At 42.2% G+C, this 21633-nt stretch overlaps 1 protein-coding gene across 4 annotated transcripts in view; it reads left to right on the top strand.

The window, feature by feature from the left end:
* Positions 1–21633, top strand: part of PKNOX2 (PBX/knotted 1 homeobox 2) — a 362331-nt gene that overhangs the window by 227859 nt on the left and 112839 nt on the right. For all 4 annotated transcript variants that reach the window (XM_063139402.1, XM_063139403.1, XM_063139401.1 and 1 more), the window contains one exon: positions 10473–10581. In XM_063139402.1, the coding sequence (XP_062995472.1) occupies positions 10495–10581 (87 nt within the window). In that variant the 5' untranslated portion in view covers positions 10473–10494. The remainder of the gene's footprint in view (positions 1–10472; positions 10582–21633) is intronic.

Raw genomic sequence — 21633 nt, 5'->3', positions numbered from 1 at the left:
AGTCTGGGATCAGCAGAAGAGAAGGTCCTCTGGGTAATGGTTGTCAGCCTAGTATTTGCTGACTGAAGTAGACTCTTCCCAGAGGACCTGAGTGTGCAGGGCGGATTGTACGGAAGAAGGCGATCCTGTAGGTAGCCTGGATCCAAACCATGTAGGGCTTTAAAGGTAATAACCAACACTTTATACTTCACCCGGAAACTAATTGACAGCCAGTGAAGAGATTTTGAGACTGGTGTAATGTGATCACGCCTGGATTTACCAGTGACCAACCTGGCTGCCATTTTTTGAACTAGTTGAAGTTTCTGGACTAGGCACCCTATGTAGAGTGCATTTCAGAATCATAGAATCATAGAATCATAGAATAGCAGAGTTGGAAGGGGCCTACAAGGCCATCGAGTCCAACCCCCTGCTCAATGCAGGAATCCACCCTACAGCATACTTGAGTCCAACCCCCTGCTCAATGCAGGAATCCACCCTAAAGCATCCCTGACAGATGGTTGTCCAGCTGCCTCTTGAAGGCCTCTAGTGTGGGAGAGCCCACAACCTCCCTAGGTAACTGATTCCACCGTCGCACTGCTCTAACGGTCAGGAAGTTTTTCCTGATGTCCAGCCGGAATCTGGCTTCCTTTAACTTGAGCCCGTTATTCCGTGTCCTGCACTCTGGGAGGATCGAGAAGAGATCCTGGCCCTCCTCTGTGTGACAACCTTTTAAGTATTTGAAGAGTGCTATCATGTCATCACGTCGAAGTCGAGCTTCAACGTTACCAGCGCGTGCACTAACAACAACAACAACAGTCCCTGGCATCACACCAAAAAACTATACAGAAAACCTTCAGAAACTGGGCCTACCATAATACATCCACGCCAACATCCAAAAAGCAGTCATACTTAAAACACGTTCAATAGTCAGGACATTTCTGAATCAATAAAAGGCAGTGTGAATTGGCAAAGCCCATCATGTTTGTGTATAGAAAAACTGCCATGAGTGAGAAACAAGATGATAATAATAACAATAATAACAACATAAAAACACTGTCCCTGATTTGTCCCAGTATTTTGCTTTTTGGAAATGCCTTGTTAACGTTTTGCTAGAGTGGATTGCTAGAGCTCTCTAAAACCACAATGTTCTAGCCCAAAACATCTGGGAAAATAAAATACTCTTTACTTGGTTTCTAAATGCTGAAAGAGGTTTTTAGATCCCAAATGAGTGTTTTTAGGGAGGGCATCCAGAGCTGTACCTGATGAGAAATCTTTCTTTGCGCCTCAGCCAACCAACATTTTACTTCCGTCTGTTTATGTCACTTTTCAGAAGGTTGGCAACAACAGTTATGGTGCTAAAACAAATGGTATTACTCATGAAGAGTTGTATACATCCGAGCCCATTTATCTGAAAACTAAATTTTACTGCAGGATTCTGTAGGGGGAGGCGGGGAGGTTCTCCGAGCAAGGAAATTGGTTTTTTCTCCATTTCTCACAATACACCAATAAGAGAACCCAAAGGAAAACAGTTTCCAAAAGCCAGAGACATGGAGAATTTTATCCATTGATTTAACTTGAAGGAGATTTCTGTCACCAGGAACATTCCTCCACCCCTGTTCTCTTTTGTTTGATGACTTCCCCCCCCCCCCCGCCGCCACAATCCCTGTTCATTTTTCTACGTTACTGTAAAATGCAGCCTTTCCCAGCCTTTGCCTTTCAGGTGTTTTAGATTCCAACACCCAGTAGCCCCAGCCAGCATGGCCAACGGTCAGGGATGATGGAAATTCTAGTCCAAAACATCTGGAAGGCACCAGGTAGTGGAAGGCTGGGGTAATGTATAACCCAGTAGAGAGGTCATAATAGTGGTTTGACTTTTAGCTTCCCCTTTCCACATAGGGAGGTGTTTGTTTTTTGGAGCTGCCTCTGTTTACTACAAACAGTTTATTATTTTCTGGTCCCTGTTGGTGGAGGTTGGTAGCTCTGGTTTAGGTGGGGCTGTCCATTCTGGGTTTCAGTCAGAACCAACCAGAAGGTTAAAGGAGCTATCCAAGGTGCTGAACCAGTTTGGGGAATAGGGTTCAGCACCTTGGATAGCTCCTTTAAGAGTTCTGGCTGGTTCTGACTGCAACTCAGAATGGATTCACAGTCCCACCCAAATTGTAGCCACCAGCCCCCACTGGTCCCTGTTCTGGGTAAAATGCTGACCCTTGAGGAATGTAGATTGCCTCTTACAGGCACAAAAATTGGAAGAACTTATGATGGGCTCACAGGGACTGACTCACACTGCCCTTCATCCTATGACTGTCTTTTGGGGTTGCATTGCCATTCAAACTAATTTGTTTAATAAATTTAATAATGAATTTAATAATGAATTCCACCTTTTAGGGGGTGGAATCTAACAAAGTGGCTTACAAAAATATATTATCTAAACCATTTATAACAAAAAAAAAACTTTAAAAAAACCTACGACTAGCATACCAGCCTAGAGAATATAGCTTTGGTCCTTTTGTGAGCATCTCAAGGATCATAGGATGGCTCGGAAAATCTCTTCCAAGGTTGGAGACAGCACCTTGGAGAAGGGCAATGTTGACCTTGAAGAAGGGGGAAAATGGGGCATTCCAGTGGGTGGGGAGGGGAGGAGTCAGGAGAGGCCAGGATACGTGTTTTACTGAACCTCCTCCAACCACCTTCCTTCCCTTTCCCAAGTGAAAACAAAGGAGGTTGGAGGACAGATAAGACAAAAATTCCTCCCTTCCTGCTGGCTTCAGCCCAGCAGGGCATAGCAATCTCTGAAGCCTCCTAGGTTGGGGGGCTTCAAAGCAACGAGAGCACAGTTCATGGGCAGCACCCCCAGTCTGTCAGGCATGTCTCTCAGCCATGCCCATCACCAGAATGCAGCCACTCAAGAGCTTCTCTGAAACTGAATTCAGATCACAAGCTGAAAGAAGTCACACACACACACACACCCTTGCTTTAAGGGAAGGCAGGGGCTGGTTGATATGAGTTGGAGATTATTATTATTTTCCGAGCTCTTAAATTCGCCCAGGAAAATTATCATTTTCCATAGGTTCATTTAAAAAACAAACAAACATGAAAATATGTATAACTTCCAAGTTCATCCAAGGAGAGTTCAAGGAAGCTTGGCAAAGTGCAGCTATCGCCAAGTGAATGTGCATGACGTCGGAAACTGGGCTGCTCTGTGCGTATAGAAATTGCCATCTGCATCAAGGAGCAGACTCAGGCAACGCCAGGCCTTTCCTTCTCCCAGAGATGTCTGCCCAATCTGGGTTATATTGTTTTCTGCACGCAATATGTTTTGCAACTGCATGATGCAGATTGTTGACCGGGGCTGGTTACAGGGAGCAGACAACTCCCCTGTTAAAACAGCTCCACAGGCTTCCAGTCTGTTTCCGAGCACAATTCAAAGTGCTGGTTATGACCTATAAAGCTCTATATGGTTCAGGTCCAGATTATTTGAAGGAACGTATTCTCCCTTATGAGCCTGCCCGTGCTTTGAGATCTTCTGGAGAAGCCCTTCTTTCAGTCCCACCTTCTTCACAGGCATGCTTGGTGGGAACATGGGAGAGGGCCTTCTCGTTGGCTGCTCCGGTGCTCTGGAACTCTCTTCCTGGGGAAGCTAGGCTGGCTCCCTCCTTGATGGGCTTTCGGAAGCAGGCTAAAACTTTTTTGTTCAAGCAGGCCTTTGGAGAATAATCCAGCCCTCCATCTATGTTAATGTTTTATAATTTTGTTGTGTATTTTTTAATTGTTTATGGTTTTGTTTCCCTCCCCCCCCATGTATATTTTAAACTTTGTAAGGCCGCCTTGAGGCCCAGCATTGGGCAAAAGGCGGGATACAAATAAATATAATAATAATAATAATAATAATAATAATAATAATAATAATAATAATGCACTTGGCATGGAATGGCTGCAGCAATGCCTGGTGTCTGAGAACAAATTCCATTTGGCCGGCTTTGTAGGACTGGTTGGGACCAAACATTGCTGAGAATGAAGTCAGCGATGAAAGGCGGCTTTGACAAAAGTTCTGCCCTTACATGCTTATGCCTGTGTGCACCAGTTGCTGGGGAACATGGGTGGGAGGGTGCTGTTGCACCATGTCCTGCTTGTTCATCCCTGGCTGATGGCTGGTCGGCTACTGTGTGAACAGAGTGCTGGACTAGATGGACCCTTGGTCTGATCCAGCATCAGGGCACTTTTTATGTTCTTTCTGACTAACATTTCTTTCCTTTGAGGCACTGCACTGCAGAAAGCCAGACGGTCTGCTAGAGACAGCGAGGGGAGGGGACTTTGGAAAGATGTTCTTTATTTGTTTTGAACTTTTGCATTTATTTTCTGCCTGCTGCGGCCAACAGTCTTGAGGCAGCTTACAATAGTCGGAACAGGAAAATACAATCCTATGTGCCAAGGGTGAGAACCTTCTTTCACTTCAAGGAGCTGAATTCCTTTTCCGAGAAGCTCTCCAAGTGGGCGGGGCCAAAGTCAAAGGGGTGGAGCCAAAAAGTCCAGCATGTTTTACCTAAGGCTGTGCACTGCTTCAGATCAAAATTCTGAATCTGAAGCAGATCGGGGTGATTCGGACCTCTGAATTCCAAATCCGAAGTGGGTCGGGGGAGGTCTGAATCGATCCGAAGCGGTTCGGGGATGTCCGAATAGCTTTGGACTAATTCAGATCGATTCAGACCCTTTTCCAAGCACATATACACATGAAAATGGGCACCATGTTAGCTTCTAAATATATCCTTAGTCATGCCAATTTTGAAGCAAATCGGATTATCCCCTGATTTTTAGGGAATTTTTAAAGTTCCCCATTTACAAAACTGCATTTATCTCTGTCATTTTGCAAGATATGCACATGTAACTGGGCACTATGATAGCTTCCACATAGGACCTTATGCATGCCAATTTTGAAGCAAATCGGATCATGCACTGATTTTTAGTGATTTTTTAAAGTTAAACCTCAACCACAATATCCCTCAGAAATAAAATGTGTATTGGAAGGAGCTAATCGAAAGTGCATCTCAGGACAACATTAGCACTTCAAAGGGAACACAGTGCACTGTGTTCCCTTTGAAGTGTTAATGTCCTGAGATGCACTTTTATTTCTGAGGGATATTGTGGTTGAGGTTTAACTTTAAAAAATCATGAAAAATCAGGGCATGATCTGATTTGCTTCAAAGTAGGCATGTATAAGGTCCTATGTGGAAGATATCATGGTGCCCAGTTACATGTGTGTATCTTGAAGAAATATGGAGATAAATGCAGTTTTGTAAATGGGGGCAAACTTTAAAAATTCCCTAAAAATCAGGGGATGATCCAATTTGCTTCAAAATTGGCATGACTAAGGGTCTGTTTAGAAGCAGACATGGTGCCCAGGTCCAAATTGGGATCCGAAGTGGATTGGGGTGACCGTGCACAGCCCCAGTTTTAGCTAAAAGCTTTTACTACCAGTAACTAAGCCTTAGGCGAGACATCACAGCCTTTTAAAATGTGGGGGGAGATTGCACAAAAGCAGGGAAACTCCCAAAGGATTGATGGTCAGGGGAAGGGGGTGGAGCTGGGGAAAGAGGGTGTGGCCATTTGGGAAACCCAGGGGTGGATTGGGCCTCCAGGTGGGCTGGATTGGCAGGGGAAAGAATAGAACACAAGAGGGGATGGAATGGCTTGTCTTTCAAAATGGCATGACTAGCTGGGTGGTTGGAACTGCAGACAGGAGCACTTTCCCTTGTAAAATATAATTATAAAAAATAACAAAGCACATGATGGACTTCTCCTGTACCTAAAAGATAGTGGAGACAAGTATCCAGGTGAACATGTCTAGAGAAGGAGTTCTGGAATTTAGGTGCCAAAAAGGAACTCTCGGTGGTAGCAAACCACCTGAATTCAGAAGGCGGCAGCAACCAAAGACATGCATCTCATTATCTTAATTGGGAAGGCAGGTTCATGTTGGAGAAAGTTGTCCCTTGGATATCTCAGTCCTGGGCAGTTTAGAGTTTTAAAGACCAAGAACAGCACATTGCTTTTAGCCTAAAAATAGTCACTAGACTTCTATGATGATGGCAGCAAGTCTCAGTTAACTTTCCGGCATTCATGTTCTTCTCCACTTGAAATTTCTGGATGCTTTTGAGCATCAGGGTTATTTGGATCCAGCCCTGACAGCCCAATTCTAAACCTGTTTCCTTGGAAGCAAGTCCGTTGATGTTCAATGAGACGTTCTTCCTTGTAAGTATGCTTAGAGTTGCAGACTATGAATAACTGTTATCTTGACTCAGAGCTATGTAGGCTTGAGGCCAGGAATTCATTAGCGCTATATTAACTAAAGATGAATTAAACTCTAAAGAATTTATGACTTTTTTCTTTTGAAATGCTCAGCTTGGATAAAATGAGGCCTTGGAGTTAAACTGTGACTTTGGATAAGAAAAGTTCAACCACATTTTATGTATTGATTTTGCAACATCAAAATTTAGCACTGGTCTTCAAATAACTGCATTTTTTCCTTCTATAGCATAAATGGAGAACCTGAGGCCCTGCCTCCAGATGCAGTTGGACTACAACTCCCATTATCCCCATCCATTGGCCATGCTGGCTGGGGATGATGGGATGGAGGAAGTGGCTGCCAGTTCACCATCTCTGCTCTGCAAATGTTTTTGCTTAAAAAAATCACATTTCCACAGACTTTGCATCCTTTAAGTAGAGAATGCAACATTCACATCTGGTAGAGTCACTGATTTGGCCAAAACATTGCCCCATGACAGTGAAAGGCTGTGGATTGGTTGTTTTACCTAGCTCGAGTGCCTTGGTGCTTCACAATTAGCCCTGGCTTATTTTTCTCTGGAGGGAGTGGATGTCGTTAATTCTGGCCTTTGAGGATCCACCTCTCAGGCGCTTGTGGAGCAATTATCATGGTGCAGAATTAACTCATTGATGCTCTAAGGAAGGCTCCGTGCTATTTTAATGGAATGTTAATTGGTCTAATGGGTTTAATGTCAACAGGATCTAATGAACGCTTCTCTCATGAGCTCATTCTTTTTTGAGCCTGTTTTTCAAAATGTGCTTTATTAATAATAATCAAAGTCATTCTCTTATCTAAGTCATAAAGAACACCAAAACTGTGAAAACTTTAGTACACAGTGGGATTGGGGTGGGGCAGGGAGAGAGAATCACAAAGCATCCACTCGTGTTCAAAAATAAAAGATCCAACTTTGTGTTTTAATAAATAATAATAATAATAATAATAATAATAATAACAATAATAATAATAAATTTATTGCTTACACGCCTCTCCATTTTGATCAAGGTGGGGAACAACAGTAAACAGTAAAATACATAAAAATGAACTAAAACATAATATACATTTTTAAAACATCCTAAAAAAAACATTCTAAAAACATCCTAAAATTCCACTGGATAGGCCTGCCAGAAGAGATCAGTCTTTATAGCTTTCTTGAATGCTAGTAGACCGTTAAGTTGACGAGTCTCCTCTGGCAGGCCTTTCCACAGTCTGGGAGCAGCAGAAGATAAGGTCCTCTGGGTAACAGTTGTTAATCTAGATTTTGCTAGCTGAAGCAGATTTTTCCCAGAGGACCCGAGTCTAACAAGGTGTTCCTAAAACCTTGTTAGTCTCAGATACATCATAATGAATAGATGAGCCCTGGTGGATCAGGCCAAAGTTCCATCTAGACCAGTATGCTGTTTCTCATTGTGGTCAACAAGCCGCCCCAGGAAGTCCACAAGTTGAGATGGGTAAGGAAGTAGTTGACTTCACTTTTTAATTCACACTTCCTGGAACCAAACACAGACCCAAGCACACTTCATGGTTGAAAATCCAGACATTTCCAAGATTCAACAACGTGCACACATTTCAACAGCATGAAATGAAAAGTGCATACATTCCTAAAATGCACACAAACACACATTAGACTGTGGGTTCATGCATACAAAAAATGTGCTTCTTCACTTTCCTTTGTTTAGTTTCTGTATTTCACCAGGGAACGGTTTGACTTTGTGATGTTTAGGCTCTGTGTTTTCATGGATTGGGCTATTTAAAAAGAAGGCCTTTACCGCCTTTAACAAAGGAGGGCATAGAACCGTGCCCACTCAAATTAAACTTCGAATCAGCAAGTGAAGATAATTTAAACTGGACTCTAAAGGGAATAGTCTGAAGAGCTTTGGTACCCTAGATATTAATTAAAACAGATCTGGGAAGCCAAGGAGAGTTCTCCTTTGTTGATGAAATGCAATGAAGACCAAGTATTTTGTTCTGTCATCATTCTGGCAAGGAGGAGGATATGTGGGCCTCCTCCAAAATTTGTGCTTGTTTCACAAGCTTTCAGGCCACTCAGCGAATAGCAGCTGAAATGTCTTGCCTTTGAGAAGATGTCACATGATGTGAAAGCTCATTCTGCTGTGTTGGGTTCACAACGTCTGTGTGAATCAGGCTGCACGCATCGAGAGACAAGTATACATGTGTAAATTTACCCTTAGAGACTCTTCATTTGGCCTCATGCTATAACAGTGCTTCCAAATAAGACTTCTATTGTGCAGTTACTCTGCCTCAAACATGGAATTTTGTGGGTGGTCTATATGATGTCTTCCATTTGAAACCTTCCCATGTTTTCCCAGTGATTATTCCATCTTTTTTTCTTAACACACACACAAAATCTGTTCAGGAGGGAAAGATAGAATTAACTACACAGTGTATTTCACTGACAGCACTAGGACAAGCGTAGACAATGACCCTGTTCAGATGAAACGCTAGGATATGGTGGTTAAGCATTTTGAGTGAAACATTATGGCTTAGTGTGCCATGTGAACCATTCCTAATCATGGTGGCTACATAACGAAAGTTTAAACACGTTCACTAACTGTTCGCTGCAAAAGAGTTAGTGGCCGAAGCATGGTTTAGCATGTTGTCTGAACAGGCCCAACGTGGTCTCATGAGCACAAATGCACCCCCAGACACCTTTCTTGTTGCCCACCAATGTACCCTTCCCCTCTCACTATTTTTCCCCTTACCAGCATCTGAGATTGCTGTAAAATAGGTTTCTAATGGTCCTGAAAACTGTGGGTTCAAAGTTGTATGGTGTGTTAGGGCTCAAGTCCCAACTCTGCCTTGTACTCAGTCTTTCAAGCATTTTACTTGTTCTTGGCCACACCTCCCATGGTAGCCATTTTGTGGTGGTGCCCAGGACAGTTTCTCAAATGGCCAAACAGACCCAAAATGTTGCATGTGCTAGGAGATGTCCATCTGGAGGGAGCTTTGGTTTACATTTGAAAGGAAAACCACACAAGCCTCTTCCAAGCATTGCCTCCATGCACACCAGAAATGTGTGCAACAGAAGCAGGACTGCATTCGCTGGCCCAGTCCATGACATCTGCATTTTACGCACAAAGTCTGCAAAGGGCTTCCTACAGATGTACAACTCTGTGCTATTTGGAACCTCAATCACACATTGTTGCCAGTTACGTGGAGCACATATGTGTACACAGCAGTTTTCACATAGGTGCCTCTATAAGACCTTCCAGTTAATGCAGGAGGTATGGGGTACGAGTCAATGGGCCACAGCAATACCAGGGCATGGCCAACAGACATGGTTGTGCTGCCCACTCCATGAATTTTCAGTGCCCATAACTGAAAAGGGACATGGGCACATTATATCAAAAAGGTTGTGTGTGTTTTTCAATTCCAAAAGTGGAAAAATAATTAATAACCATGCTTTCTCAATTCAATGCTTATCTTACTTTTTGCCCCAAACTCATATTACAACCAATTAGAGCTGTTAAACAACTTCTAACACCTCTTTCCCTATACTCCAATCATTATTCTTTTGTCTCTATTACTGAATACATTCGTCCCATTGATCTAAAGAATCCCCTTTTATATAACATGAGATATTATGCATTAATAATTTATACCAAATATTATTTTCCCATTCCCTAAAAGATGGTACATCTTTTTCCCCATTTGTTTTGCTATTAGGATCCTAGCTGAAACCAACATGTTTGCAACCAACTTATGGCGGGCATCATTGCCCCTAAGAGCCAGCAGCAGCCTTGGGGCAGTTGCTATCATTTCTTTCTCTGGCCTTTCATGATGGGCAATTTGGTGTGGCAGGCTTCATGTTTGGGATGCGTGCAGGGCCGGCCCTACCATTAGTCAGAGTGAAGCAGTCACCTCAGGCAGCACATGCTGGGAGGTGGCAACAAGGTGTGGGAGGAGAGACCTCTGGGCCATGCAGCCTGTTCTGTACCCCCTTGGTTAGCTTGCTGCCTTCAGGTACAGTAGAGCATTCATCTGCCAGTCCAGTCTGCTTTTCTACATGGAATGGGGGAGGGGGCGCCATCTTGTCCTTCATCTCAGACAGCAAAATGTCATGGTCCACCTCTGGATATGTGTGTGTATGTGATTTGAAGGAAGGCTTCCTAGTTTTGGGGGTTCCTTAAACCAAGCTGAACTTTCTCCCCACCAACAGGTTCTAGATGTGAATCAATCCCATGATGCAACATGTCTCCCCAGCACCAGCTCTGACAATGATGGCCACACAGACTGTGCCCCCTCCCCCTTATCAAGAAAGCCAACAGGTGAGTGTGTGGAGATCTACTACCTGTCCCATTTTCAACATTTTTGACAGCACCTGTTCAGCTTGCGCTTTTGAGTGTGGAAAGAGAAAAGTAGGAAATGAAGAGCAGAAAAGCTAGTGTGTGTACATATGTTTATCTATATACAAATTTGTATCTTCACTTCATATATTTACCAAACTGTGCCGTAACACATGTTCTGTAGGTGGAACACAAAACAAATACAGCCTTGAAATACAGTGTAGAGCAATAAAAAAAAACTATTAAAAAAAACCATCATTAAATCATACATTTTAAACTGAGAGGCCTAGTCTAAAAGATATGAGTTACTGAACTAGCCTGAGTGAATAAAATGGTCTTCACTTGGTACCAAAATGACCATAAAGGTGGTGCCAGGCAAAACTCTCTGGGAAGGCTGTGACATTATACGTACGTATATTATGAACTTGTGGTTATAGATACATGTATTCCTGTTATGACTCTGTGTTTTATGGTAACTATGGGCTCATCTACACCAAGCAGGATATTCCACTATGAAAGTGGTATATAAAAGGAAGGAGCCACACCAAGCAGGATATAGCAGCATGAAAGCAGTATATGGTATGTGTCAATGGGCCCCAACAGTTGTCAGTGCACTTCAATACTGCTACAAAGCAGTAGTGTGGCTCCTGCCTCTTATATACCACTTTCATACCACTTTCATTGGGGAATGTCCTGCTTGGTGTAGATCAGCCCTGTGTCTAGTGTGAGAGTCATATCAGTGACAGGAGTTATGGTATATTTGCATATGTGAGATGATTGGCTGAATGAGTGAGGTGGGGTGAAGCAGGTGTGATATATAAACAGGGTGCTGTGCTTGTGTAGAACAGACGGGGATTTCGTCTGTGAAGAGACTGATTGTGAAAAGGTAAATTGTGAGGAGAATGTGAAGAAAGAGAGGATGTGTATGAGAGGATATGGTTAGATAGAAGCTTTCAAAGTTCTTTATATACTCTTGCCATCTTAGCTAGCTAGTTCCTTCAAGTCATCTTCTGCTTTTGGCAAAGCAGAAGATGACTATGAATCAGTGGCCTCCATTTGCATCTGTTATTAACCACCCTATTCAGATCTTGTAACTTCATGTCCGCATCTTCCTTCATGGAGTCAATCCACCTCTTGTTTGGACTTCCTCTTGTCCTCCTACCTTCTGTTTTTCCCAGTATTGCTGTCTTTTCTAATGAGTTGTTTCTTCACATTATATGTCCGAAATATGATAGCCTCAATTTAAATATGATATCCTCAAATTAAGCCAGAACTCAATTCAGAGTTCTGGCTTAATTTGTTCTAGAACCACCTTATAAGTCTTTTTCTTCATGCTGTAAATAATAAAGGTTTCTTTGTTTTATCAAATCCTGAGCCTTCTGCTCTTGGATACAAAAGGGTAAAGCAATAAAAGTAGTAATACAGGTTATAATAAAGGCAGTGTGTCCTCACAGCTCAAGGATTTCAATCTTGTCTTCCTTTGGATGGGGGATGGGGGAAGGACTGGGGAAAAGAGGAGAGGCTGTAGGTGGCTTTCCTCTGCTTTCACTCCCCCAGTAACAACATTCACCCACACACATAAATAGTATGAGAGAGGGGAATATTCTATTGAAGAATGGTATAAAGAAGTATGGGACATAGCTATAAATGATAAATTGACTTGTAATATTAAATGGAGAAGAGGTATAGCTAAAACAAATGATTTTGAAGGAATCTGGAAACAGTTCCTAATATTTGTGTTTTCTAAGGGAAGTGGGAAACCGCCAGCGGAAGAAAGCATGAGATTTTGGAATCAGGAATGAGATCCCGTGGTGGGGGGTGCACTTATATGTTAAGTTTGATTATGTTATTTAGATATGATATTATGTATTCAATGTTTACTCAACATTTATGTAGTATGTTGTTTTCTTTTTATTGTAATGCTGTATGTTTAAGTATTGTAGAAAATAAAAATTTATTAAAAAAAATAAAAAAAATAAATAGTATGAGAGAGAGACATGAAGCTAGCTGACCACTCCATCCCTCGCTTCTGTGTAACAGCTGGTCACCCTCTCTTGCCCCTAAAAAAAAAAAGACAGGCCTGGAGCCTCAGGAGCTGTTTCTTTCCAGCCACTGGCGTGAGCAGGAAAGATTTCTTAGGTTGGCATTTCCATTGCTTGAGAGGAAACCATTCAGGGGAGGGGAGCTGGAGATTGTCCAGCTGAAAGGAGACACTGCTGCATTCCCAAGTTAATGCCCTCCTTGGAGAACTGTAAAAGATACAGGCCTATAAAAGACAGCTGTAGTCTCTCAGGCAACAGTGACACATACCTGCACCCCACCAAGTACATCCTGGCAAAGCCCTTGGGCCATGAACATTTGAGTCACAGAGTTTTAAAGGCCTCAGTACTTTTTATCCAGAGGCCAAAAGTGGATCCTTAGGCTAATTCTAGGTCCCACAGTCTCCAGAATGTGGGAAATACCATATCTCACCATGTTTGGACATATTCAAGAGGTAGGGCCGGCTGTACCATTTGGCAGACTGAGACAGCCACCTCAAGTGCTAAAGGGTGAAGCGTTCTGAGTATGCTACATGGCCTGCCCCTTAAGCAAGACTACTGCCCTCAGCTGTGAGGAAGGATGCTGCTTGTCCTTAGTGTTGAACTAAGACTCATTTGCTAGTTCAGTTAGCTTCTGTGCATGTAGTTCAGTCAGCTTCTGTAAGTGGGGAGCCATCTTGTCCCTTGCCTGAGGCAGCAGAATGTCTTAGGCTGGGCCTCTTCAGAGGAACGGGCCCTATGTGATTGTCACAGGGAAAAGTTACCTCATGATGACTTAAGCACCTCAGTCTGAAAAATCAGGCCTACATCAATGCTGAGAGAAAATGACTAGTGTTGAATTGATACAACTGAGATTCTCATTTGAGATTCTCATTTTTATCCCAGTTCCCTTTGTGGAGATACCTACATGAAACTAGGTCTTGTGAGGGAGTCACAAGAATTTAAAAAGAGTCCTGCTGGATCAAGCTAAGGCCTATCTAACTGACCATCCTGTTTCTCACAGTAGACAACCAGGTTCCAATGGGGATCCCATTCCCACAGGTAGGACATGAGTGCAACAGCACCCTTCCACTCATGATCCCAAGCAACTGGTAATCAAACAAGCATGCAGCCTCTGATGCTAGAGGTAGTATATGTCCTTCTCAACTAGTAGCCATTGATAGCCTCGTCTTCCATGAATTCGTCTAATGCCCTTTACATCATGTGGAAGCAAACTCCATAGTTGAACTATTAGCAGGCCTTCAGCTCTGCGGCTACTTTGCCAACAATTTGCTGCTTCTATCACAAATTACTCTTGTTGAGGTGGGGCAGGGAAAACAGTGTGAATGAATGCGAATTAAGGGTAATAGGCATGATGATAAGCAAGATGATCATAACCCAGATTTGTCTGTCTATTTGCACCACCCCATTTGTGCAAATAGACTTCAGAGTTTTATGCAAATTACAACCGCAACTTCTGCAAATTATACAAATCACGGCCTCAATTTGTGAAATTTAGAGAAATCTCAGCCGCAATTTGTGCAAATTTCTATTCCTGAAAATACATTTTAAAAGCCAAAATCTGTGAATTGACCTGACTCCATACATCTATGGACTCCATACAGATAGAGTCAAACCAGTTAGCAGAGAAACAGGCCAAAGTTTGGGGGCTGAGCTGATGAAAGGTCAGTAAACTCCACCTCCCTATGGATTCCTCTGACATCCATACTCCCTCTTCATCCCAGCCCAGTGGGCTGGAGAAGGGCAGATCATGATGCCAGAGGGCTGAACTGATCACATCCAAAGGGCATTTGAAATTTGGCTGCAAGACACAGGTTGCCCAACCCTGTTTTAGTCTGATCCAGCAGGAGTTTTGTTATGAGATAGACAGAGAGAGATATGCCACCATTTTGGGAAACTCTTCTCATAGACCTGTAAAGTGCACTTATGAGAGATAACACTGATGGTTCAGCTTATCCTGTTAAATGTGTAGACAAAACAGAGGCCAAATATATCTATAAACCCAGTTCTTGCTATCCTAGTATCACTTGATCACATAAAGCCACCTTAAATCTAGTAAATCCCAGAAAATGGGGATTTTTCACCATGAAAAAGAAGTGACCCAACTTATCTCTAATGGAGATTCAAATTATTTTTGTTTTCTTTGCGAGAAAAGCAAATATTGAGCTTCCATGATCAAGTTCTCATGACAGGGATATTTCATATTTAAGTAGGCTTTTCAGTTCCCTTGATTCCATATATGGCCAAGCTGCTGAAATTTGGGGTATCTCAGCTTTCAATTGGAGATGGGGTTACAAGCGGGGGAAATGTAACTGCAACTTATTTTTAAGGGGCTTGTAATTATAAGGTATCCCTATGATACATTAAAATTCTGGAATATTTTGCAATCTAACAACAGGTAACGATTTTAGCAAAACTTCATTTTCTATCATACTCATGCTGGCATCAACAACACTATGGCGTATGATTCATGATAACCTTGGGCTTATGTGATCCCCACCCATGTCTTCCTCATTTATGCCTGCGAGGAGATGAGAATTTTCCACATCCAATATGAAATAGTTCCCTTCTTAAAAATTGAAGAGAGCAGGGTGATATACGTAGTTCTCTTCCACCACTACCACCACCACCAGGGCTCTTTGATCTTCACAAGAACCCTGTGAGGTAGGTTAAGATGTCAGAGAGACTGCCTCAAGATCAACTGATGAACTTTATGGCTGAAAGGAGATTTCAACCCTGGCCTCCTTTCTCCCTACTTTTACTCTCTAATCCAGAGATAGGCAGCCTGGTGCCCTCCCAATGTTTTGACTATCAACTCCCATGAGCCCCAGCCAGCATGGCCAATGTTCAGAAATTATGGGAGTTGAAGTCCAAAACACCCAGAGGAGCACTGGTTGCCTACTCCTACTCTAATTACTACACCACAGTGTCTCCCAGTGTCTTATTGCACACGAGGATTTCTCTAAACACTTCTGTTGGTGGATATGTGAAACAAACTGTTCCTGTTTAATTTTTTTTAAAAAAATAATAATTAGTAGCACTGCAGTAGCAGCAGCAGCAATAGAAATAATGATTTGTTTTTGCAAAGTTGCCCCACAGTCCTAGTAAATGTTCCAGTCCATACCACTGTTGATCCAAATGTGCCTGGCAAGGCCTTTTTTGTAGTCTGGAAGCACTGCTTGATGTAGCAGCAATTGTTTCTTTCTCCCAGGATGCAAAGCACTAGGACCAAAGCAATTTAAAAAAAAAACTCTCAGGAAGAAAAGGCCTGACTGAGACAAAACTGGGATAAACATGAACCGAGACAATTACTGTGCATATATGACTTCATTTCATTTTATTGCATTTCTATACCCAACAGGCAAAGCTCTCTGGGTGGTTCACAGTGGCCTAATCCATCCTTAGAGGCAGCCACGTACATTTTTGTAGATTAATACTCTAGCACATTGGATATACACCGGACTAGATGGACCCTCAGTCTGATCCAGCATGACACTTCTTATGTTTTTATGAGTAATTGTTCAAATTACTCCAAAGGGCACTCCCCATTATGGTTTTCACATGACATTCCAAAGTCTTAAAATTGATGGGAGAATGGATGCATACATACGGATCTTCTTGAAAAAGACATTCACGGATTGAGCTATGTTCCTTCCACAAGCAGACAAAGCTTGAAAGCACCCTGCTGGATGAGGCTAAAAGCCCATCTAGAATAGGGGTGGGCAACACAGAGCCATGGGACTGATGTATTTATTTATTTATTTATTTATTTATTTATTTATTTATTGCACTTATATACCACTCCCACAGCCAGGGCTCTCTGGGCAGTTTACAGACATTCTAAAATTAAGATAAAAACGAGTATATAAAATTTAAAATTCTAAAACACAGAACATACACACATAAAGCATTAAAAACCATTAAAAAAAACTAAACATGTGGGTGATTAAGATGTGCCGCCATATGCCTGGGCAAAGAGGAAAGTCTTAACCTGGCGCCGGGAAGATAGCAGCATAATGCCCTATACCACTCCTACGAAATCCCTGACTTCAGTGGCAGTAGGGGGAAATCTCCCCAAATTGATGATTTTAGCACTATGAAGCACTAAAAGAGACAAATATAGCTTCTTCTCAAGCCAAATTTTACTTATTGAGCCTATTAAATTTGGTAAGTGCAGATGAATAAGTATTTAATTTCCTTTTGTTTTGATAAGAATTTATCACAATTTTCAAATTTCTTCATATTCATGGCAGAAAGAACATGAAATCTTTTTCTTTTTCGAAAGGAATGGGGGAAAGAGCAAAACTGGCAGATCCTTCTATCCCTCTCTGAGACAAACGCAACCCTGCCAGGAATGGTCATGTACCTAAACAGTCAACACACAGCTTAGTTCGGCCATGTACACCATAGTTTGAGAACCACATTATCTTACATAATGCACTGCCGTATTTGGACAGATGTATAGAATCTTTGTTTGGACAGATGTATAGAACCTGTACAGATTTAACTCATCTGTGCAGACCCTATCTTGCACCCAGACAAAACATTCACAGATTCTGTCACTAGACCACACAATGTGATATACATTGAGGACTCCCCCTCCATATGTATTTGTGAAACCAGAGACCTGCTTTGATAAAGCAGTACACCAGTATCCAAAATCCAAGTGATCCCTATTTGTAGGACTTAGATACGTGCATTGGATGCAAATCTGAACACCACAGTGCATAAGAACGTAAGGCAAGCCAGTGCTGTATCAGAACAAGCATCCGTCTAGTCCAGCACTCGATTCACAAAGTGGCCAAACAGCTGTCAACCAGGAACCCACAAGCAGTGAGTGTGGAATACAACTCCCATGTGCTGGGTATGGATGGTGAATCGGTCTCTTATTAGTCTGCATTACATTTACACATGTTCATTCTGTTCCAGTTCCACTTTATTTTCCATTTTGTTTTGTTTTTGTTTTTAAAATCTACATTGAAAATTTGCTTTTAAATACATATTTTAACATCCATTTTCACTCACTTTTGATACATTTTTATTCTTTTTTTTTTTTGAGCCAGTGTTGGAACATCTGGGAAATATGGAATCGAGTGGATAAGTACATTCCAGTCTGGACATTAATTTGGGATGTGCAATCATGACATTTAATATCAGAATTTCCACAAAGATTAAATTCCTCAAGCTTCCCTAATAATAATAATAATAATAATAATAATAATAATAATAATAATAATAGGTTGTTTTTTCATTTCTATACCACCCCATAACCAAAGCTCTGGGCGGTTTACAATAATTCATAAAAATACAGAATGCAACATACGAAAAACAGTCTAACATTTTTAACATAGAAAAAATTAAATAGTGTAAACAGCTAAAAACATATTTAAAGTTTAAAAGTACCCTAGCACTGGGTTCTTCAGGCAGTGCTGGTATCCCTTACATATGCATGCTGTACAAATAGTGTGTGTTTTTTTATTTATTTATTATTTACAATATTTCTATACCACTCCCCATGTTTGTGTGTGTGTGGGGGGGGTGTCTCCATGCATGAATGTGTGAGAAAGAGGGTGAATGGATATCAGTGCAAACCATGCCATTGACACAGCTGGACTCAGAATGTCAGCATGAGGACCCCAATGAGAAATGTACCCCTTTTTACACAGTACTTCTCACACTACTGTTTTTTTCACAATGACACTGAACCATGAACACTGACAACTCCCAAGTGCCCATACATTCCAAAGATCCAGGCTGCTAGCCGACCTTGCTAACTGATCAAATCTCTTACGCTATCAATGATATTTTCAGCGTTGCCATCTAACATGCAAACATCACTAGTGCTTTGGAGAGTACAAGAAAGCTGGAAGCTAAGCAATGGAACACGGCTTTCTGGCTAAGCCCTGTGCTTCGGCATGTAACCTGAATGCCTCCTTTCCTGTTAATTAAGGCTAACAGCTTTAAATTGGTGGGTCTCGTTATTTTAGAAGAGCCTAACAGCTTTAGGATTAAGTTTACTGGCCCTGAATAGTTGGAATCCCTCCATAACGGCTACGAGCCAGCAGCTGGGAGAAGTTTAGGGCTGCAGGGATTAGCTCTTAGCTGCATCGGAAACCTCAGGAGTTACAAAAGAATGCAGATTGAGGGTTAGTTAAGTGTGAAGAGCCTAATTTAATTCACATTATACTGTGGATTAACAAATCGCAGCTGCTGAAAGGAGCCCCCATGGCTGGTCATGGTGCCAAACACTTTCATGTCCCAGGAGAAAGTCAGCACTGCTCCAAACATTCAGTTCTGGGCTGGCCGAGGATTTGCCCAACAGCCCTACCAGTGTTTCAGTAATGGGGCCCTAGAATCCGGTAATGGATCTGCAGCAATAGCTGTATCTCTGGAAAGCATTTCAAGTCATTAAGAAATGTGATCCCCCCCAAGGAGAAATGTGATTCAGTTTCCTTGAAAGCCTCCAATGGCTGATGCACATACCGCTGGAGATGGGTCAACAGAGTGGCTGGATTATGGGGTACACTGCATGCAGAAGCCTTGGTTTTGTGGGTGGGTATATTAACCATGCCCCCATGCAGTTGTTTGTACTTGCAGTGATGCTATAAAACATCTGTCTTTGTTGGTAAAAACTGGATCCTGAACACTTGGTGGAACAATAATATAGCAACTAATTGCACTGGATCCCTGTGTAGTGTTGATGGAAGCACTGACACTCCCTGTAGATCTTATGTCTCATTGAATTACTAGCGGAGTAATTGGCACCATGAGAAGTAGCATGTCCATATCAAATGGTGCATCTGGGGACATAGGAAGCTGCTTTATACTGGCTGGGTTCACACAACAAGTGTGGGTTGTTTTGAACCATAGGTTGTTCGTTGGACCGTGGGTTGTACAAACCCAGGACATTTTCTGCAGTGTGGCTTGTTAACCCTGAACAATCCAACAGCAAAGCATGGGTACTCAAGGTGTCTTGTCAGAGTAAAATAGCCCCATGCGTGGTTAACAAGTCACCCTGCAGAAAATGTCCTGGGTTAAGACAACACACTAACCCACGGTTCAATAAACAACCCATGGTTCAGCACTAACCCATACTCAACCACTGAGTGTGGGTTAACTTATTGTGTGAACTCAACTACTGAGTCAGACTAGTAGTCTGTCTAGCTCAGTACTGCAGTAGCACTGCAGTAGCTCTCCAGGGCTTCAGACAGGAGTCCTCTTTACAGCATTACCTGTAGGTGCCAAGGATTGCATATGATCTGTCCCCATTTGGGCATATTCATAGAACAGTGCCTTAAACCAGGTCATACTATTTATCCATCTTGACCAGCATTTACTCTGGCTGGTTGCAGCTCTTCAAATTCTCAGACGTGATATTTTTTGTCCTGTGATCTGTAGGGATTTCTGCTGGGTAAGAAAACAATGAAATCTTATTGACTGCATCTTTTGCAAACACATCTATTGAAGCCACAAGCTATCTGTGTTTGAGCATCTCTCTCCATTTTTAAAAAAAATCCTCTTCTCTGCATAATTCTGCCCTTTGGATTTTAGCCATGTCCTCTGATGCTTTGCAGATGCAGACAGAACTTTATATTAATAGCCCTGAGTCACTTGGACTCCTCACAGGCTCTTAACTGACAGGTTCTCTTCTATCAGATGCTCAATTATAACTTAAGTGGTTCCTTAAAGATTCCTGAAATAACTCTAAATAAAAGTCCATCATAATTTATTTCAACAAAGTTCATTCCCTGCTGATCATTTCATGTTCCATTTTTCTTTGTATTTAAGGTTTTATTGATTTCTTTTTTGCAAAGTTACAGAAATAACACATCAGCCAACCTATCCTCCTGGGTCTCCATTTGGGTACACACACACACACACACACACACACACACACACACACACTTTACTTGTGGACATTGTGACAAACCTATTAAACACTTGTATTTTATTAGAAGGGCGGTGGTATATTTTTCAGTAGGATCCCTGGGTCTTCCCTGCTGGAATATATGCAATTAACAGTGCAGTTCAATGCATGTCTTCTCAGAAGTAAGTCCTCTTTTTATTTTAGTTGAAGACTGACTTTAGGTTTCTGTAAGTAAGAAATCATCATCATCATCATCATCATCATCATCATCATCATCATCTGTAATGTCCTAATGCCAACTAATACCATAGCAGAGGATTTATTTTTATGCTTCCTTTAATTTCTATTGGGTGACCATGTGTCCTACTTTATAGAGGATATATTGCTCTTTGAAGAGCTATTAGAGGACCTCAATTTTATGGTGTCTTCTAATTGAAGGGCTGCCCAGTCCAAGTCTGATTTAAAGAGAAAGACCCAGAAGAAGGTGTCCATCTGCAGTCAGCACCTGCATAGCAGACTGAGCAGGCACACAGCTCACGTGGCCACAGTCTCTCCCACGATGGCAAGACGTGTGATATTTCTGTTGAAATGATAGCTATGCTTCCCAAATGCACATTTATACATATACGTTTGCCTATGCAAATCGCTGTCCTCTTCGATTTCCTTTTATTTATTCTTTTGCAGTGATGCATTTTCTTGATTTTAGTAATACATAGGCCATGGCTAGACCTGTGGGTCTAGTGCGATGGAGGAGGGAAATCTCGCGATATGGTTATTGCGAGATCTCTCCCTCTGCCTACACGCGGAGCGCGATGTCCTAGGAGGAAGAGGACGTCGCACCTGCCATCTTTTTTTCTTAAAGGGAACGGAGCTCACAAACACTCGAGCACCAAATGTGGCTATATATATTTTTAAAAAAGCATTTCCCTGCTCCACCCACCCACCCCCAATGGGCACAGAGCTCCTGAGGAACTCTGTGCCCCGTGCCCAGCTGCCAGCTTCTCATAGTTAGTCACGAGGAGCCAGGACAACCCACGACGCCTACCCACATGTTCTGTGGTCTTAGGATAATCCCGAGACAACAGAAAAAGTGGGATTAAAGGGATATGCCAATATCCCAGAGCAAAG

The sequence above is a fragment of the Elgaria multicarinata genome, chromosome 12 (genome assembly GCF_023053635.1).
Source record: "Elgaria multicarinata webbii isolate HBS135686 ecotype San Diego chromosome 12, rElgMul1.1.pri, whole genome shotgun sequence".
Taxonomy (NCBI): domain Eukaryota; kingdom Metazoa; phylum Chordata; class Lepidosauria; order Squamata; family Anguidae; genus Elgaria; species Elgaria multicarinata.
This window is presented reverse-complemented; position numbering and strand designations above follow the sequence as displayed.